Source organism: Falco biarmicus, chromosome 6 (assembly GCF_023638135.1).
Source record: "Falco biarmicus isolate bFalBia1 chromosome 6, bFalBia1.pri, whole genome shotgun sequence".
NCBI classification, from domain to species: Eukaryota; Metazoa; Chordata; class Aves; order Falconiformes; family Falconidae; genus Falco; species Falco biarmicus.
This window is the reverse complement of record NC_079293.1, coordinates 75,214,308-75,235,876: the sequence shown is the minus strand read 5'-3', so window position 1 is coordinate 75,235,876 and position 21,569 is coordinate 75,214,308. Positions and strand designations below refer to the sequence as shown.

At 42.6% G+C, this 21,569-nt stretch overlaps 1 protein-coding gene across 3 annotated transcripts in view; it reads right to left on the bottom strand.

The window, feature by feature from the left end:
- Window positions 1-21,569, bottom strand: part of PKHD1 (PKHD1 ciliary IPT domain containing fibrocystin/polyductin) — a 280,766-nt gene that overhangs the window by 6,090 nt on the left and 253,107 nt on the right. For all 3 annotated transcript variants that reach the window (XM_056343184.1, XM_056343183.1, XM_056343185.1), the window contains 5 exons: window positions 13,076-13,211; window positions 10,640-10,727; window positions 6,938-7,045; window positions 3,170-3,325; window positions 1,844-1,978 (listed from right to left, as the gene is read on the bottom strand). In XM_056343184.1, the coding sequence (XP_056199159.1) occupies window positions 1,844-1,978; window positions 3,170-3,325; window positions 6,938-7,045; window positions 10,640-10,727; window positions 13,076-13,211 (623 nt within the window). The remainder of the gene's footprint in view (window positions 1-1,843; window positions 1,979-3,169; window positions 3,326-6,937; window positions 7,046-10,639; window positions 10,728-13,075; window positions 13,212-21,569) is intronic.

Here is a 21,569-nt window from a genome sequence, read left to right as displayed (position 1 = left end):
TTAGTCAATCAAAAGTTATTTAATTCAAGAGAGAGATAATTATGTGAATCTGAGGAGATTTTTTGTTACACCAAGGTCAGACAAGGCAATATCTTGATCCCTTCTCCCCTGCAGTACTGCACATCTACGCATACAGCTTTCTTCTTCATCTCCATCCTCAGCTACTTGTTCTGGGACAACAACCAGGGCCCTGACCTTCGTTGGACTCCACACTGTATAAGCACCTACCAAACAGAAAAACTCTGCCTTGCAAGACTTACTGTAGTGATTAATAACAAAGTCTCCGAACACTTAATTGCATTAGAAAAGTGGGATTTCTTATGGGGGCAACAGCTACAAAGCAAAAACTAAACAAAAAGGGCTGCAGCTCTGATTTCCTCTCTCTCTCCAAAGCCAACAGTACTTTAAATAAGGGGAAATCAAACATTAAACATTTCCAAGTCATATGTATTAAATTCACTTAAGATATTGTTACCCTTGTTTAGATTTGAACATTATCGGGGAATCTTTTTTTTTTTTCTTGCAACTATTCCTAAAAGACTTTAAGTGGCTGGATTGCCTTTTTCTGACAAAAAAAAATCTTTCCATGAATTATTTACACGACGGCTCCAATCAACGCTATACCTGTCAGCCTCCCCAGCCAAAATGAAAGTTCACTATGTAAAGGTGCCAAGGGAGAATGGCAGCCTCCCACTGCGAGTTTATAGACAGAACTAAGTCAGCACGCATTATGTGTCAGAGCCGACATCAGACAGAATCAGATCCTTTGATCTCAGACCTCCACAGGAAGCTTAGATCTCAGACAAATTAGATAAAAAATGAATTTATAGCAGATATGTATCCTAAGGCACACAGCTGAACGCTGTGTTTTGGAGGAGTACAGCAAATATCAAAACACATAAACTGCAGAATTTCCTCTCTCCTTCTCCCTCTCCCTCTGCTTTTGTGATGGATGCTAATTAAAAGGAGATAAAACTTCAGCTCCTCTCTTCCTGCCTCTTATGTAATCCACAGGCTTTGGGAAGGAGGAGGAAGAAGAAATTCCCAAAACAGAATAAACGGGTGGTTCAGCGGGGTTATTCGAATGCCCTTAGATCTGTGCTGTTGGCAGGTGAGACAAAAAAAAAAACCAACAAAAAACAACCGCACCACCCAGTCCTGTAAGAACATTTCACACTTGCAGAGAGTGGAGCCAGTGCTTTGTGCTGCCAGCCACAGGCCCCTGAGGCTGTCTGCGTTTCCATGACCTCAGAAGAAGTCGTGTTTGATCAGCAGATGATGAAAAGACAAGTCTCGAGGAGGTGTGCGGAAAACGGGTGTTTGTGGCAGGTCCCTGGAGAGTAAAGGGGGTCACTGAGTAGGGTGGGTGGGAATGGAGCTGCTGTGGGGTGCTGGCTTGGGCTCACTGCTCAGAAAGCATGGCATGAAGGTCCAGCGAGTGGTTCAAGGTAACACAGACCATGTAAATGAGCCCTGCTTGGTTTTTTTCTACCTCCAGCATACCTCACTGCAGTCCTCCACAGACTGCAAATCCCTCCAGAGCTTTGGGAATGCTGGTCGCTGTCCTGCTCCAAAAACACTAGGTGAAGTCATGGACTCACTGAGGGCAAGAGGGATTATGCTGCTCCCTTCAGTGCAGCCAAGGTTTCACACTGCATGTATAAAAGGAGATAAAATGACATATAGAAAAATACCAAGGAGGACAAGGAGGTAATAAAGTGATAGACCTTCTGAGAAGAACTATGTCACTGATCCTATACAAACCTATAGTTTAACAGACCTAAAATGACTCTCAGTACTCAACTGTTTAAAAATTTGAATTATTGTGGAACTACACTCTCACCTCCTGCTATAGGCACACCACTTCTATTTTCTCCTTGATTGTAGCAAGGCTGGATGTGAGCTGCATGAGGCTGCACTTGTTTACGGGGTCCCTTGGTACTGGCCTGCTGTACATCAGCCTGTTCCATCCTCGTTGCTGTAATGAAACATACAGTCACATCACTCTCAGTCCATCCTCAGCTCAGCAGCAATTATTAATTCAAGCAACAATATATTGCTGGGGAATTAACAGGTAACCTAGAAGTGTTCTTTCTGCCCCAAAGTGGAATGTTCATACCATCTCACATTTTGCTGTTAGGATTCCCCCTGTTGTCTTGGGTAGAACCCTTCCTTATGTTATTACCATGTTCAGTAATACTAGAAATTCAGACCTTATTGCAGTTAGTGCTCATGGTGCAGTTTAGAAGAAAGACCCTTTAGCCTGGATTTGCAAACTTACTTGCAAGCAAAACTTTTGAAAATCTAGTAAAAAGGTCTTGAAACGAGTGGAGATGTCTTACTAGCTTGGATGTGCATTTACTCCTCCGCTACTCGTTACCTGTACATTTGGCTAGGTCCCAGCTTCAGTTAGCATATCTGAAAGGCCAAGTTATTAGTAACTTTCAACATATCCAGCACTTTGAGGAGGCTGTTTGGCAATCAAACCACCAACAGTTACAGTCACAGTTACATCTTTTTATCTTCAGTTCTTCTCTTACACAAATAACTTTATGCCTTCTGCAGTGAGAAAGCCTCCTTGTGGTCGCTGTATTTGTTTTAAGATCAATGCTAAAAAGGAAACAACCTTAAGGTAAATTAGTAGAGGTGTGGATTTGCTTGGGGGAGAGCTCCAGAGAAGCTGAAGCCCTCCCACTATTGCTTTGACTCCTGTGATGCTGATGGTGTGATGTGAGCATGGCCGTGCTGCTGCCTCTCTGACATCCACACTGCAGCTGTGTCTGGTCCCTGGTCAGCTCCAAGGCTTTGCATAACCTCACCACAGCAAGATATTTTGCTTTGTCATCCTTCATCAGGACAATGCAGTGCTTGGATGGATCATTGAAATCATAGTGAATATTTCCTCCATTTCTCAGTTCCTTGCCTGCACTATAGAAATCGGATTTTCATCATTTTCACATACAGTTAGTACTTTTTCCATCCAGGACTCAGGCAACAGATAGGCACAAACCTGTGTAAATGTGAACTACAAACCATACTGCTAATGACTGAACTTCTCAGGGCTGTCTTTGAGTGCCATCATCTGAATCCGGTTGTGGCCACTCAGAAGATTTGTTAAATACAATTGAGAGTCTGTAAGTATATATTTTAGTGGGTATTTCCAACTTACTGTTGCTTTTGCTCTTCTTGAACCAGCAGAGTGCAAGAGCGAGGATGAATGCAGATGCTGCTGAACTCAGTATGACAACAAGGATCATGCTGGCCTTTGCTCCCATGGGGACAGGGAAGATGGTAAAAGGCTGAGACAGCACAGTAAACTTAGCCCCTGAGAATTCAAAGCAGTCAGAGTTTATTATGAAAGCAAGAACACTGGTTTCACAGCTAAAACACCATGTTGTAGCCTTTCAACATTGATGCTGCTGTTAAAAATGTATGCAGGAACAACCCGTAAGTCTGTCTGTCTCCAGATCCAACGTTAGCCAACAATATTTATTTAGGACTGAGTACCAGGACAAACCAAATACGTAACAATACTCCTCCAACGTATGTTTCAAGCTTTCAGTGCTTCCTGAAGCAGATGGCAGTCTCTTTGTGTTTAACAATTCTTAACATTTCTTCCATGTATTTGTTTAGCTGACTACCAAACCCCAAAAATACATTCACAAAACATCTGTTTCTGAGGACAAACAGATCAGGCCCAGACAGAAAACATGCTCATTCTGCCTAGCAAGGCAGAGAAACGGTTTGCAACAAGAAAGGTGCTAAGTCATGCAGTTTTTACAGGCTATACCCGATTCATACCAGTATAAGTTATGGGGAACCTAGAAACATTCGCTAGCGTTAAGCTTAAGTCCATGATGCAGAAAACTCCTGGCAAACTTGCTAACATTTCCATTGTGCAGAATGAGCATTATAAATAAAAAATGTCAGTGTTAACATGGCAAGTGTTTAGTGTCTTGATGTACACAATGCTTTTCACCCAAAGAACCCAAAGTTTTCTGTAAAAGAAGTCAGAATCAAGCCAGCCACTACTCCTAGTTTCTGTGGTCAGGAGTTCATTTGATCTCAGCATCTCAGCACCTTCAAGGACTGGAAGATGCCTAATACTGCCATTTTAAAAAATCAGAAATATGGAGAGCTTTTGGTTCCCTGAGTCACTTCCAAAAAGCATGTTGAATGGAAATGTGCCTGGGAAGAACAGGAGTTTACAAAACTGGCCCTGACACTCCATAGACCAATTTGAAGGATGTGGATTAGCACATCAACTCATTACCTGTCTTACTACTACCTGACTCCTTATGATTCCCAACCCCACAATCCTAATCCTTTTGACAGATGGATATTTCTTTTACATGTTTGAGTTGCACTTTTAGTAAAAATGTAGAAACCTTTTTTCCTTCAAGTCATTAAAAAAAAATTCAGAAACACTGTCAGATGGAGGCTTGGAGACTAGGGTGAGTAGCTGTAAGTACTTCTATCTGAAACTAATTAGATTTGTGTCAACGTTGTCCACTTGAACAAATCAGAGCTTCATCAGAACAATGTGGGAAGCATGTTCCAGTTGGGAAAAATTTGCCTGCAAGTACAAACACATATGAATTTCAGTTGAGAAGTAATCTCACAGATATCAAGGACTCTACACAGGTGCTTAAAGGTGCTTTGCACTACTCTAGTAGTTTGGAGTAGACTGCTATTGGTTTAAATGGAAAGTGGATATATCAGGCCCATTGGGATCTATATCAGTTAAATGAATATTACTGTAAAACAAGGAGCAAGACTATGCAATGTTGTTATGAATAGTCTGCTCTCCCCAGGAGCTACCACTGAAACATTTGGGATTATTGCATTCAGTGTCAGCTGCATCTTCTGAGCTGTCTCCAAACAGCAAACTGTGCCAGGGTACACATAGAAACCTAGTGATGAAAGCGTATCCCAAACATCTACTATTTGATTGTTTAATTTTTGTTTGTTTACCTCAAAAATAAGCAAGTATCTTCAATAAGAACCTGGCAGTATAAAAGCCTTTATACTGTCTCCAGCACAGTTCCCAATTACAAACAAGCAAAGGGAATCGCTTCTTTGGAGTGTACTTTTGCAATGTGTATTAGAAGTGTACAGTACTCTGATTTACAGAGGTGATACCTACATGGAGGCATCAGCCATCCGCATTGCAAGCTGTAAATATCTCTTTGCAACTCTCTGACGGGCTAAATCTTTCAGAAAAGGGATCTCCTTTTGATCTTTGTTCAGAGGAAAGATTTTTATGACCTCCCTGAAACAGCTTTCTAAACACATTTCATTAAGCTGCACTTCCTACTAAAGAGTCGGATCCTCTGAGGTGCTCGATTCCCATCTGCTGTCACTGAAGTGAAGGCAATGGGAGCTGTGGGTGTCTGGCAGCCTGCGCCCTCAAAATGAGCATATGTGCCCCTTAAAACAGGAATGTGTGCCTCCTTTAAAACCCACCTCCAAGCACCTCCTGCAGCCCAGTTCTCCGGATTTTTTGGGCTATAAATCCCATCCCATTCCATTGTGTCTACCACGTTGTACAGTACCACCCACAAGTGTATTGACGTCCATTCAAAAGCAGTTTGATCTGCTCTCACTATTCCTACCTTTTAAGATCAGCTGTTCAGAAAAATACAGTCTAAATGTTAGTAACCTTCTTCCAATTTTATAGCTCAAATTTTTTTCATTAGCTACTTCCAACTGGCCACTTCACCAGTCTGATGTATTTCCCTCTCTGGGTTTTTTTTTTTTTTTTCTGGCTGAAAAAAAGCCATGCTTTCTTGGAGTTATCTAATTAAAAATGCTCAGTCTGTACCTATCCTATTTTGCGATCATCTCCGAACATGCGTAAACGAAGTTATGTTCAGCACTTCAAAGGAGTACTCATCAGGGTTTCATGCAGTGGCATACACATTGCCTTACCTTTCCTGGAAAAATTTCTATCTGTGCTTCCTCGGCTTCATTCCACCTGATGGGTCTCATTTTATATATATGAGATATTTATATCTGCATCTATCTAGATATATATATATAGATAGATATGTATGTGTATGTGTATGCACTACCAGAATAGAGACTTTACGTTTAGTCTTAGAACACCTATATCTTAATATGTCTTTGGACTACACACCAGACAGCATGTTTCTGCTTCTCCATTTACTTGCCTCAACAGTCATTCTGAGACAAGAAACCAGCACTTTGACCCCTATATACATTCAAAGCCCCATTTGTAGACACATTCAGGCTCCCAAACAGCTGGACAGGTGCTTCTCTTGTGCAGCTGCCCTGAGGCTTTTACAAGCCAGAGTTCACTCCGTGACTTATCCCCAAGGTGCCAAATGCCCCTCAGTTGGTATTTCTAAGGAGATGTAGGCACACCTGCCTTGTCAACATTACTGGGCTGCTCAGGGGCCTTACAGGGGCAGGTACAAGCTGCATAACCTGTTGCACCCATAAAGATGACCAGGTGCAGACAAACGGTCGGTGAAAGGCACTATGAAAATAGCTGGGAGCACAGATGGAAATTGTCTGAATGCAAACAGGAAAAAAAGAGGGAATAAGAAGACTCAGTTTAAAGGAAAAAGTTTGCTCTTGTCAGCTTATCTGACCTTTAGTACCTGGTTCCTACATGGGATATATAGCTAAGGAATCCGGGGAGATAGAGGCACCCTTCTCTGGCAATGCTTCTCTCTACTGACTCATCTTGATTTTGGGGATCTTGCATGAATAGCACAGGAATCACCCAGCTCTCTTGCTGCCTGGGTGACGCCAGCTTGGATGTGTAACAGGAGTCAGGCTGTTTAGAGGTTTGGCATTGCTCCACTCATTCAAACAAAGCTTAGCTCCCTTTTTATAAATTCAGACCACCTGTAGCAGGGTTTTGAGTTCAGTTACCAAATCAAAAAACCATGCAGAAAACAGAGCTTACCTGGAGGTGATGTGACAGTGAACACAAGTTTCCAGTTTGTACCTGAGCTGGAGACAGCCAGACTGGAAAAGCTTGCACATCCATCTATGACCTGCACTTGGGTAAGCCCTGTAGAGTAACATAAAAATTACATTGCAATTAAGACTCCCCAGACAAGTACCACCTCAGCCCCTCAGAGAGCCCTTGTAGCTTTAAGGGGACTTTGGAAAGACTAAATTCAGTGCCCTTCCTAATTGTAAACATTTTGTCTAACCCCAGAAATTTCATATGGGGTAAGGTCTCCAGAGGTACTTGAGCACCAATATCCTGATAGATTGGACGACTTTAGCTTTTGAAGTTCGGTTCTTTGAGTTAATTGTGAAATGGCATTTACTGTACGTATCCATGTTGTAGGAGTACAACATGAATACAGATGTTAAGGGGATCAAGCAAAGGTAAGAGGTGTTACACAGGTGCACTAGAAAGTTCCAGGCACTCATCTTTTTGATTTAACCCATGTCTTGTGTGACTAAGCGTGTCACCAAGGTTAGGACAGTATTAGCGAGAGACTATTTTCTGTCCTAAAGGGATGGTCTCAAGGAGCCAGCCCCTGCAGCAAAGGGAAAAGAGCTGACTGTTTTAACTTTTTTTCTGATTTGTAGGTATTTCACCTCATCATTTGGGCATATCCCTCCTGTCCTACTGTTAAATCACTTTGAACTTTTCTCCAGCCCTGTCAGATGCTTTGAAAGGGATCTGGCCATGAAAAATGTCTGTGACGACTGTGATCGTACAGGGACACTTTCAGCAAGAAACCTGGCAGAGGAAAGCTCCAGGGGGGGTATTAAAATGAAACCCAGGAGACCTCGTTTCTCCATCACTTCTTGTTCAAAGCTATCAGGGAATGCATTCCAACCCAACATTTACACTTGCCGTGGCTGTTATTTTTGTAGGCTCTTTTTAAAAGTTCTGATTTACTTTGCAACTAGATCTCCATTTTATTGTGTGTATCTTTGAGCACCAGCCAAGTCCTGGCCTTTCAGCAATGCTGACCAGGTCTGGGCTTCATTCAGACTCTTGGGGTGAGAGGGGTAAAATCTTAAAGACTGACAAATTTCAAAATGTTGGTTCAGGTGGGGGTGAGAAGTCAGAACTTCCTTAGGATGCTGGACTTGCTCCAATGATCACAAACACAGATTTTGCCTGCTCAGAGACAACACATAATAACTATTTGCTTTATGAAGCAGGTGGTTTGACATTTTATTGCAGCTAAGCATCACAGGTGAAGGTACATAAAGCCTGAATATGAGGAGGACATTTCTGCTCTGCCACTCTCATGCCCAGGATATTGAACAAAGTGGTGAGGTAGCAAACATCTTCATGAGACATTTTGCGATCACAGATGCATGGGAGCGTTCAGCAGGTGGGGACAATGCTTTTGATGGTAGGCAAGACTGCAGGACACTTTCTCTTTGGTTTTATCCCATTTTTCATGCTTACACCTATGTGATACAAACTAAACAGTGCCAGGATCTATTCTTTGGTACTGAAGAACCAGCATGTCCTGGCTCTTCAACTCTTACAGACTCCAAACAGAGATGCTGCAATGCAAACTGCCTACTGAGATTACTTCCTTGCTGTGTTGACTTCTAAACTATGGCCAGAAATTGCCTGAGACAAGGTTGTGGGCAAAAGCATGCCACATTTTAATGATTTAGCAACAGAAATTTTGGTTTCCCCTCTCCATGATCTGGTACTGTTTAACTTACTAATATCCCAGTTAGTTTTGACCACATAGATGTTTTCCTATTTTTGTACAGCCTCTAGCACACCAAAGCCCCAATTTAATTGTGAGTCTCCAGGACCAGCTGTGAGGTATAAATAAGCAGTAATTTACACTGTGAAGAGACCTGGTGGAGATGTGGGAATCTACATTTCTCTAATTGCTCCAGCCTGATCCTGGCTCATCTATTTATCTACTATGCATATGATCCTCCTTATGACAGTATCTGCCCGGACTACCAAGACTTTTCTTGGCTCTGACACTCACTGTAACACTGCTTTTATAGACGGTCCTGTCAGCTGTATTCGAATACTCTATAATTGCCATTTCCAGTCTATGATGAAGCCTGGAGTACTGTACTGTACTTCTCAGTACTGAGACTATCTCAGCTTTCTGGCACATATGCTTCAAAGCTCAGAATATTACAGATATATATGGGAGTCTTCACAAAGAACTCTCAGGCAAGCTGGTATTTAACGTAGAAGCAAGCTAATTTGGAGCTAAACTACTTTCCATGAGGCAGTTTGGCTGCTGTCAGATGAAGCAGCCTCAGTGTGCTAGACGGGACCCATTTCGATTAAATGCTGCTTTCATATGCTTCAAAAGACGAGTGCAATAAGGACGTTTGTCAAAGGAAAAACTGCAGCAAACTATTACATGCAGAACATCTGTACTATGCAGTTCTTTCTGTGCTGGAGTTTATTGACTATTAATTTGATGCATGTATCTTTTAAAGAATGTGAAGTGCATTTCTCTTCAATGACTTTTTTTTCTCCTCTTTTTCTCCTTCTCCCTCTCTTTCTTTCATTCTTTTTATCTTTCTTTCTTCTCTTTCTTTTCCTTTCGTCTTCTCATTCTTTTCTCTTCCTTAACTCCCTCCTTCCTTTCTCCCTTCCTCCCTTCCTTTCTCCCACTGTTAACCAGTAGCTGATCCAATAATCTGTGGTTCATCTAGACCCATGTTCCTAAACCTATGAGGTGTACCACTCTGAAAAGGCAGGAAAAACAGCAGAAAAGGCCAAAGGATTTTTCTAACCTGTAAATATGGGACTATGATGAGGCAGGAAGAATTTCTAATTCACAGAAACACAGACTAAAAGTGTGAGAAGCTCTGATCTACAGCATGATTACCACTTATCTTCTCCAAATATGAACTTTCCAAGACAAAGCTAACACACAAATGGCTTTACTGCCAACAAAATACTTTATTGTAGTAGTAGGGAGACTCACTTTTCAATGTGTGTGGTTTTTGCTTACATTTAGAGATGTTAGCAATGAAAATTAAGATGCTTTATAATCAATATTATTTCCACTTTCTAGTTTACAAGCATATGATCGGTCTACAGGATTTTAGTTTAGCACTGTACTTAAACAAAGTTCTATATCTAAGCATGTTCACAGCCACAACAACCTCAAGGGAAATACAGCTTTAAAGTTAACCATGAGTTCAGATCTTTCGGCAGATGAAGACCAGAAGGGAAGCATTTTGATCCCTTGTGACAAGCATTTTACTTTAAAGTATGCTAATTGCAAACACTGGGCAGTTGTTTTTCTCTGTACTTGGCCAGATCCTTTGCTGGGACAAACAGGATGTCATTGATTCTAAGGAAATTGCCCCAATTAACATTAGCTGAAAATCAAGTATTAGGATTTCTAATCCTTCATTCTTTTTTTTTTTTTGTTTATCTAAGATGTGTCTTTGAAAGATGAACTACTAGATATACCACTTTAAGTTGCCAGAGCATGAAAATATTTGGTATAAACTTCTCTTTCTTTGGCGTATGACTGGGCAGTTCACCAAACTCCTACTGCAACCCCCTTTTCAGCACAAAGACAAGTTTTCAAATTGAGTATTTCACAAGGACAGCTCCTAAATTTATCACCATCATTCTGCATAGCTTCTTTGCCATAACCCTTCCTATAAGAAGACACATCCAAACCTTTTAGCACAGCCTTGGAGGATCCCTTGAGGTGAGCTGATACAACCCAGGGTTCGGAGGGAGGCCCCAGTTTGTCAACTCTTTGACCCTTGGAGGAAGAACAAAAGAGAAGAATTAAGGTCTTGTCTCCTCAACATGAGGAAAGAAAGTTTTGATGGTTTTAACTGCAATAATTTTTTAATGACCAGTGTGAGGGTAGTTTGCTTCTACATGTCACTTGTCTGTTAGAGATGTCACAAAGCTCACCACAACACTTTAAAATGAGCTTAAGCTCAGAGGAACCAGTTCTTGAAGCTTCAGGTCTGTTTCAGTAAAGTCTGGCAAGGTTTGCTGCTTCACATGAAGTATCTAGGGTCACGTTCACATCACCTCGGAGAGGCAACTGGTTTTGACACTGTGGTTTCTGTGGCATCTGTCCTGGTTTTGGCTGGAATGGAGTTATTTTTCTTCTGAGTAGCTGCTGTAGTGCTGTGGTTTGGATTTGGTGTGAGGAAAATGTTGATAGCACACTGATGGTTTTTGTTGTTACCAGGTAATGTTTCTAATAAGTCAAGGACTTTTCAGTTTCTCAGGCCCTGCCAGTGAGAGGGCTGGAGGGGCATGGGAAACTGGGAGGGGACACAGCCAGGACAGCTGATCCCAACCCCCCAAAGGGATATTCCACACCGCAGAATGTCATGCTTAGTATATAAACTGGGGGGAGCTGGCTGGGGCTTGCTGGCCCCTGCTCGGGGACTGGCTGAGCACCAGTCAGTGGGTGGTGAGTGGTTGTATTGTGCATCACTTAGGTTTTTTTCCCTCCTTCCCTTTGGATTTTAATCCTTGCCCCTTCTCCCTCCTTTTCATTGCAATTGTTGTTGTTATTATTATTGTTATTAGTAGTATTATTTTATTTTATTTCAATTATTAAATTGTTCTTGTCTCAACCCTCAGGTTTCACCCTTCTCTGGATTCTCCTCCCCATCACTTGGTGGACAGTGGGGCAGTGAGGGGGAAAGTGGGCAAGTGATTGTGTGGTGTTTAGTTGCCAGTTGGGGTTAAACCACAACAGTATCTAAGTTCACAGAGTCACAGCATGGCTGAGGTTGGATGGGACCTCCGGAGGTCATTTAGTCCAACCCTCTGCTGAAGCAGGGCCACGTAGAAGGGGTTGCCCAGGACAACCTCCTCAGGTTCAAGGAAACTGAGTAGGTTTGTTCTGTTTAGTCAGGCTGAGGATTAAAGTCCTCGTAAACTCAGTGAAAGAAACCAATCTTGACACCTAAATTATCCAGCCATAGTAGATTCAGGCTCTGGACTTCATAGGCTATGTGTATATAAGACCATTAGCTTTCAGGTTTCTTTATTTTTTGAGGGAGCTACCAGTTCTCAAGTCCAGTGGCAAATCTGAAACACGTCTGAATAAGGACATAAAACTCCAGGGAAGATTCTATTGCCTAGATGTAAGTTTTGTGTGGCATTTCAGGTAGCCAACTATGACATCCAGTGGAGTTGTCTTGTGGAAAGGTCTTACCTTCCTGCAGAAGCTGGAGGCCAAATAACATCTCCCATGGCCTACAATGCAACAAAATGCCTGTGTGCAGGGAATGGAGCTGAGACAGAAAGAAGCTGAAAGTTTTATGCCTCAAAGTTGTAAAATCAGTCTCATGACTAGTGGCTATTGATCTGGTTTTACTGTAAAGGAACTTTGTATCCAGAAATAATGCCCACAAAGCTGCCCAAGCCTAGATTTGACACCTTGCTTTAGGGTTACCACTGTAACATTGTCGTTCCTGGGATTAGTTATTCTGCAGCTATACTTTTGCCTGGCCAGCAAAATGGGAATGACTCCATAATAGAAAATAGCCAGAAAACTGTGAAGAGGACATGAAAATATAAAGAAAATAGAAACATAGCACAAAGACATGCTATGCAGATTTCATCGGAATCTAGTACAAAGACCCACCAACATCTAAGGACTCATTGGACCTAATTTGCTGCTTCCAGGACTTGTGTTACCACCTCTGGCAGTGCTAAAGCACATCACATAGAAGTCCAAGCTTGTTTTAAACACGGCGTTCTCTATACAGTACTGCTCTGCATGCTGTGGACTGGCTTGGGCAGTACAGGACCCCTCATTATACCTGATATTGCCAGCCTTCATGATTGTGTTGCTGTTTCTACATTCCTTGATGATATCCTCTAAACTTTAGAAGGTGAAATCAGAAAACTGCACACAATGATTTCTACAGCATGAATCTAAGAATCGCAGAAAAAAAGCTGAGAAATGTGAACAGAGACCATCCTGGAAGATGTTCCCAGAATGCCAAAGACTGTTTATTTATAGAGCTGTCCTATACCATATGTAGGTCTGTCTCATAGCTTTTGGATTGCTTGGAAATGTCAAAATTGTGTAGATTTAATAGAAGCATCCATCCACAGAGGGGCAGATCCTACCTTCTTGTCCAGGAAAATGATTTTTGGCTGTACGGGAAGCTGCTTCTCGATTTCTCCGTCTGAGGGCTGCACCTGAACTGAGATGTTGTAAGGTCTCACGTACAAGCATGTTTCCGGATGTTGTCTGCTTCCATTTCTTTCACATGAAAAGGAATGTGGGGCAAAAAAAATCAGAAAATTAATGTTACGAAAACACCCAGTGCTAGTCCCAGAGATACTTCACACCTGACCTAGGAATGACATTTTACTTTCTGTTCAGGAGATTTTCTACTTTAGTAAGGCAGGTGTTTGTTAGGAATGGGAGGGAGCACTACACCAAACAATACTGATTTATCTTATCATAGCACTTTGATTCCTTGGGTGAGAGCAGTATGTATGGAAATATGAAGCAGGCATCACTTCAAGCAGACAGCAGCACCTAGGTAATGAAAAATCCTTTTGTTTTAATCCCCGGGTTACAGATGGAAAGGTGAGAAAAGAACAAAATAAGTTAATTTTATCCTCACTATTACATTGGAAGTATGTGGCAGAGACAAGGATTTTATGGATTCATAAAACCCCAAAGTCTTCATTGCAGTGCACTGATAACAGTGAAGGCTGCAAATGCCTCCTGTCCGGCAGAAAGATTTCCAGTTAACACCACTGATCTCCTCTAAGAACAAAGTTTCAGTTCCACTACCCAAGCACAGCACTTACAGGGCTTTATTGTATTTCTTTATCCTGCCACACCTGTGTTCTTACCCTTCATTATCTGCAAAGTCTGCATGCTGGAATATAGCAGTATACAGACACCCCATTGAAAGGCATTGGTTTTTCCAAGACTGAAATTTAAATTAGAGCATCCCAGGAGAGGGCTTTTGCATTTGAATAAAGAATCAACACTTTATTCTGAGCCTATATCATTTCATTCCCCCTCCCAGTGCTTTGTGTCATTTGGTATCTCTCATATATATATAATTTATATATATATAAAACCCTCTAATCTGCAATTGCAGTGAAGCGGCTGGGGGTTTGGTATTGTCTTGAAATGAAAGTAGAAACGCTATTCATTCATCTCGAGTTTTTGCTTAAAGGTGTTTACAAACAGAAGATAAATGGAGCCTAAGTTTCCTTTGGTTTAACTTAGTTTTCTGGTTTGGGTTCTGGTTTTTAGGGTTTTATTTTCAGGGTGTTACTATGCGTTACAAACCAGAAACTGTTTATACTGCAGTTGATGGGAAATACTGGTCCAAACCACAGACACTGGGAAGATCAGCTTAAGGCTTTAAGGATACCTGCAGTCTGAAGACTGAGCTCAGGGATTTAAGTTTCAGTTGTTACCCTGGTTCTTTTCCTTTTTTGTGAGCAGAAGAGTCTGAAAGGCAGTGTTATGTTTGAAATTCATGTCATCAGCACCAATGCATTCGTCTGTACTCTTATCCAGCTCCTTCCATCAGTACGCATCTAGTACTGTGGCTGAAACTCACTGCAGGAACAATACACCAAGTCACACCTGTTTTGATGGCAGAGTTCTGCACTGTCTGTGGGCTCCCTGGCTCCAGCTCAGTCCAGACAAGTTTGGGTCAGTCTCGGCATGGCTTCTGTAAGCCCAAAATATTTTTATCTCTCTCTCCAGCTTCTTTAAAAACCACCAACAAACAGGAAAAAATTTGTCATGAAATGCCCTGAACTCCACCCCCCACACCCTACATGGTAAAACTGCACTCAGATCTCAGACTTAAAGGAAGGCTGCTGTAAAATGTGGGTGTAGAAAGTAGTTCCCACTCCCTAGGGTGAGCAGCGGCAAAGAAAACAAACCAAATCAAACCAACAATATACGCATGCTTAAACATTAATGTCTCTTTGCAGGTGATTTGAATCCAGCTAACACAGCACAGAGCATGGTGTTTAGATCCCACGTGGTGCCACCTGACTTGCTGTGAGGGAGTCCCTGCCTTAGGGTGCAGCCCTGCACACAGCCGGTTGTGTTCCTGCTGTCAGTGTCAGTGAGGAGGAGGAGGAGGAGAGAGGAGCAGCCTCCTGCTCCCCTGGTGAGTTGTGCTGGAAGGAAAACAGGTTTTCCTGGCATAGCTTTGCCACTGGGAAGTGGGGACGGACAAGCATGCCTGTAGCCTAGCAAGGACCGCAGTGAGGAGTCCTGCCTTCCCTGTGATGGGCATGAAGAGCACGCTGTTTTGTCACTACCCTGAAGTCTCATGCTGGGAAGGAGCAGGCTGGTTTGCAATTCCCTGCTGACAGCTCTCAATGGGGAGCAGCTCCATTGCTCAGTGTCTTGCAGCTCTTTTAAATGTGGGCACAGCCAGCTGGTCGTGATACCTTAGTCAGCAGGGACACCAGGGAGCCCAGATCCTTTCACCATTAGTGCCAAAGCATGTCTGCTGAACATGTTGAGGCTCTGCAGGAAAGCAAGTGTCTGCTCTTTAGTAGCGAGGATGTTAGAGGTCAGAGAAAGTAAAGGGTCTGCTGCAGGCATAAAGGCATGATTGAGACCTAGGTGGAGAGATCTGGGGCAGAGGGAAGGAGGTCCCTCTGGAATCAAGGAAAGCTGGTAAGTTTAATTATAATTACAATAGACATTACAATAAAAACAGAATCAACAAAACAACAGCAATAATAATAATATAAACAGTAATAATAAAAGTACTAATATAGCAGTAGCATAGTAATGGTAATCATCATCATCATCATCATAGCTACTATTATCAGTTGACTTCAAGGGGAAAGAGATTAGACTAAGAGCCTAGGTCAAGGGTCCATTAAAGTTGATGGATACATCTATACTAGAAAACTAAATAATGCCAAAGAACAAGCCTTGGCACTGACATTTGATCACTTCTATTGTTAAACTATCAGTCCATCACAAACTGTGGTCCAGGGCCAACGGCAAAGTCCAGGACAAATGGTCTGGGAGCTAATACAGTCAGAGAATACTCTCACTTGGCAGTCTGGATGAGGCCACCCTGAAATGGTGGGTGAGAGAATTTAATTCTGTGGACACAGACCGATCCATATCAATTGGCCTTGGTGCCAGAGAACAGTTCCTGGCATATTTAATTTTCTAACAAACATAGACAATGAAACCAATTGAACAGTTGTCTGGGTATGTCTGCAATGCTGGTGTTATGGCGTCAGTATGTCCTTGGAAGGGGAAGGAGATTCAGAAGAAGTTGTAGAATAAATAATATGCCAAAATGCATCATGGTCAAGCCAAAGACTTGGGTGGGTTTTTGGAGGGGGTTTTTGTGTTGTTTTTGTTGTTGTTGTTGTTGTTTGGTTTTTCATTTTGTTTTTTTTCTTGAAAAGATGGTGATTGCTGGTGAAGACGGGCTACAAGAAAGAAGATGCTGTAGTGAAGACAGGAGATAGGCAAGCTGAGGACTTGTGTGAGGCAAAGTAGGTACAGATTCACTGGAAGGGCTGTGAGGAATTTTGCGTCTTTGGGTAAGAAGTACGTTCTCATGTCATGTGGTGATGAAGTTAACCAGACACCAGGTACCTGTGCCCCCTCAGCTGCACTGTTAGGGCTTTGTCTCCCCCTGCAGATTTTATCATTAAGTAATAGAGACAGGGAAAGAGAGATGGGACCATGCAGAAGACCATGAGCCTGAAGTAATTACCACTTTAAGCAAAAAAGCTCTCCTAAGGATGACAGTTATTTCCACCAATGGCCATCTTTTCCCATATTATAGAAAGAAGTCAAAGCTAGAGGAAATAAACTCCAGTGGAAAGCAGGCTGCAGATTTCCTTGAGAACAGAGAAACAATAAATATATAATGCTCAGACCTCCTTGTGAGGACTGAACAGGACCCATGGTGTCAGACATCACTGATGTCTCCCTTCCTTCACATAGGATGAGTCAATAAGGCCAAAATTAAAAAACCTAAGCACCTAAATGCACATTCTAGCTAGCATCAGCAGGGAGCTTTGCATGAAGCCGTGCGTCCACTGCCTTTAAGGTGGATGTGTGATGGCAGAGAGCTAACAAGAGATCTAGCAGTGTGAAGAAGTAGCAAGGGGGCCTAGATTGATGGTGACCTGGGTAAGAAACAAGTAACTGAATTGCCTTTGTGGCCAAGGCTGAGCAAGAGAATTATGCCTCTTTATCTAATCATTGTCAGGGTTTCCTTTCATAAAGCAAAGATGCTTTAGTTAGAAGCTGGATATTTTACAGCTGTTGAAAGCATCAGGTAAGATGGTTAGACTGAACAAGTTCTGAAGAAGAGGTTCAGTGCATACTGTCCTGGAGTATGTATTCATTAAAATACCCAGTCTTTTTCACCAGCTTCTGAAATTAAGCTTTTTGGGGCACTACCACCATCAGATTCCCATTTCTCCATTGGCTAGAGACTGTTCAAGCTCCAAATGGCTCTCAATCTAGCTTTCAGGACTTTTTTTTCCCCATTTTACAAATCAGGCATAGTCACAGAGCATGAACACAGCCATCCAGGAACACAGAGACATGTCTTCCCAGTAAGGGCAGTCTTTCCCCTGAGCTCAGACAACCTTCACTTTTTAGTCCCAGTGGCACCAAAAGCTGAAGGCAAGCAGCTGCCTGGTGGATGCAGCTGGAAGAGTCCAGATTCCTGCAGTCTGGAGTGATAAGACACCTTATCACTGTTTACAGAAAAAAGAAAAATAGGGAGACCGGAGGAACTTAATGGATCCACTCAAGGGTGAGGTGGGATCAGCAAGAGCCTTTAGAAGGAGAGGGACAGAGCAGATGTATCAGATAGGAGAGAAACATCCTCCAGATTCATTAGTGACTGCCATTAATTGCTGCAGATGTGTTGAAACACCCCTACTTACAAAGCCACCTGCTAGCAGCAAGGACCTAAGCCAGGCCTCCTCCGTAACACACTCCCAAAGTTTACTGTCGGAGAAATGTCTTTTATTAAATGTAAACAGCATCCCGCCGGGGGTCAGAGCTTTGCTGCTGCTGCATATCCCAAGGTAATACCACTTTAAGCTTCACATAAACTCTTAAACAGTTTCTATCCTAAAACCAGACCGTAGGTGGTACAGTTTTTTACGATATGTTATAATAGTGCAATAAATCTGTTAGCTTAAAATCGAATCTCCGTGGCCTTTTAGAGAAATCATCATTAAATGCAAGGCCCTGTTAATGATGCCATCCCAGTGAAATTGTTTAATCTGCTAGGGGGGTGGAAGGTCACCAAATGAATTTTTTATAATACATCAACTTGACACGCAATAGGGAAAACTGTAATAGATAAAAGCAAAGGAAAAGGGCACTGTCTTCTTCTGATAGGTCAATAGCAGCCAAGAGAGTCACTCATCCACTTTTCCTTCACTACCGTGCTCCTTTTCCATTTAATATGGACACCCAATTAATACCTCAGCACCATAGACAACCTCATTTTAGGTGAATTATAGCAATTTCTTCCCCCTTCTCTGAAATGAAAGTGATCACAATACATCATAGCATTGTGCGAATTAACGTTAATTGATTCGAGTTACCAAGCATTGATGGGCCACTTCTATAATCTGGTCCTTATTGGGAGCTGGAAGGGATGGAGGGAAGATTAGATTGCATCCTCCGTTGCTTTGACGACGGCGGTCACCTGATGGCTTGTTAGACAGTTGTACGCTTCTATTGCCGGCCCCAGTGGGGTCGTCAGTAAACTGGAGTGATGTCCAAACATCATTACACGCTGCTCCGATATTAAAGCAAAGGGATTAGCACCTTATTGCAAGCAACCTGGATTTGTCATTGTGCTGTCGTTATCCAATTTCCAGATGATAATGTGGCTGTGGCCTGCGGGCATGAGGTCCTACAGCCAAACCAAGGTGTGTGCGTGTGTATATATATATATATATATATATATGTATATATATATGTATATATACACATATACATATATATATACACACACACATCCCCACAAAGACCCAGCACCCCAAGCCATTTAACCTTTTGCTTGCCGGATTCCTGCTGACAAAGCATGTGAAAGAATTTTTCTCCCTTTCATATCCAACATGCAGCCCCGGTCAGGAGTGTGGTGCGACAGCAGAACAGCTGACCTGGGAGCCGTCACGGCCATCACTCACTCGAATGTCATGCCAGACAAGCTCTGCTGATAGAGGTGACACTGCTCACATGTTAAATAAAGCAGAGTGAAGAAAGGATCAGTCCCTCAGAGACATGGCTGGCAGCTCCTCTCTGCTGTGTGCATGTGTCATGTAAATCATCACTTTTACTGTGGGTTCCATTAATTGTTAAGGGGGAAAATGGATCCATATGTGATATAAACAAGGCAGGTTTTGTTTGATGGTACTGGGACCAGATCTCTTTCCAGTGCCTGAGAAAGGTGATGAGGAAACTCCTGGCTCCCCTGCATGTGTCTGAACAGCCATAACTTCTGAGCAACACTGAGGAACAGGGAAAAGCTCCTCTTGAGTTAAGCCTCTTCGTTCGTAACTGAGATTTAGTATCACAAACCCTTTGATTTCAAAGACCCACACTGGCATGGGAAATATATGGCAGTATATACCTCCTTAGAGAGGGATAGAGACCTGCAAAGTCCCACACTCCTTTTCCTGACTCTCTTCTACCTCTCCATCTTCCTCCTCCTCTGCTTCCTCCTGCTGTCCTCTCACCTTTCCTACCTCCTGCTCCCTTCCCACAGAGGAAACACTCGGGTTTTGGAAGCCCACTGTCAGAGCAAGCAGTGATTTCCACCACGGTTATACTGCGGGTAGGACTTCCAGTTGCCTGAATCTTGTAATTCATGGGTGTCACCTTTGAGTAATTGCCCTGGTTTCAGCTGGGATGGAGTTCACTATCTTCTTGGGAGCTAGTACAGTGCTGTGTTTTGGCTTTGATGTGAGAACAATGTTGATAACACAGTGATGTTTTTAGCTGCTGCTGGGTAATTTTTCACTAAGTCAAGGACTTTTCAGTTCCTCGGGCCTTGTCAGTGCAAAGGCTGGGGGGGCACAGGGAATGGGGAGGGGATGCAGCCAGGGCAGCTGACCCGCACTAGCCGAAGCGGTATTCCATACCATGGGGCGTCGTGCCTGGTATAGACACCCGGGGGCTGGCTGGGGCGGGCAGGGTGTTGCTCAGGGACTGGCTGGGCATCGGCCGGTGCAGGGTGAGCCGTTGCGTTGTGCACCCATGTTCCTTTCTTCCTTTCCCTCTGGATGTTATTCTTTCCCTTCCCCTTTTCATTAGAACTGTTACTATCACAGCTGTTATTATTGTTCTTTCATTCTTATTCTATTTCAATTATTAAATTGTTCTTATCTCCATGAGTTTTACTTCCACCTCTCCTGCCCATCCCTCTGGGTGAGTGGGGAGTGAGCGAGTGGCTGCATGGTGCTTCATTACCAGCCCGGGTTAAACCAGGACAGTAATACAGACTAATTTTTAGATAGTTTTACCATGCATAATAAATACTAACATAAATTTAGGTTCAAAGTAAGGCTTAGACTGGAAACATAGCTTGGAGGATTGGTGACTGGTGGTAGACATCTTAACCGTGACACTGCCAAAAGGGTTCCTGTCCATTCAAGCAGTGGTGAAAAACTATCCGCTGATTTGCAGTGGGAATATGAGCTCCATGGCTGTTGTATAGAAGGGTATTTTGGAGATTTGTTTGAAAAGTTGCAAAGGAAATACTGGCTTCACACAAGGTTCATATATAAAGGGGCAGGCTACTTTGACTGGTTTTGTTTTTTCCCTCCTCAAAAACAGACATTCAGTCTTATGAACAGACATCACTGTCATTAGCAGTAACCTATATTGTGGCACTATGTTCAACCTGCAGGAGTAATTCGTATACCTGCTCTGCAAGGTATACTTTGTGCTTATTTGAAACAGTCCCTGAATGAAAAGTGTTTCTGCTTAAGCTGCAATTTAATTCCTCTACCAACCATGGAGAGGGGCCACAAGATATGTCCTCAGTTTCCCCTTTCTGAAGAAAAATGCCAAAATAGCAGACCTGGAGCTAAACATCTACATAGTCAAAGACCTTATGTAACATCGCTGGTATGACTGTGCCTTCCTGACACCACACCACAAAGCTACTGACAGTTCAGTTTTGATGCCCAATTTCATTTCCTGAATTTTCTGCCAAAAATGCCACCAGAAGCAAAAAATTAGCAGAAGCATTTGTAATAAAAAATCTTCACCTCTGGGACCCAGAATGTCTTCATGCAAACTCTTTTCACATACAAGCCTCTATTGCCACCATCTCCATTGCAGGAAGATGTGTCTGAGTCTGAGTTCACGATGACCTCTTGCTGACAGATCCCACAATGACTCAGTTTCCCAATTTGAAAAGACTTGTGAATTGAGAACAAAATAGTGAAATTCACCCTGATTCCTAAAGTGCAATATGATCAGTTTTCTGTGACATGACACTTTATACATGTATTAGCCTCCACTTGATTCTCATGAAGTTTCTTATCCCATTGCTCCTATAAATAGCCAATTACAGAATTCTACTTCTCTGACTAGAAGCCTTCTGGA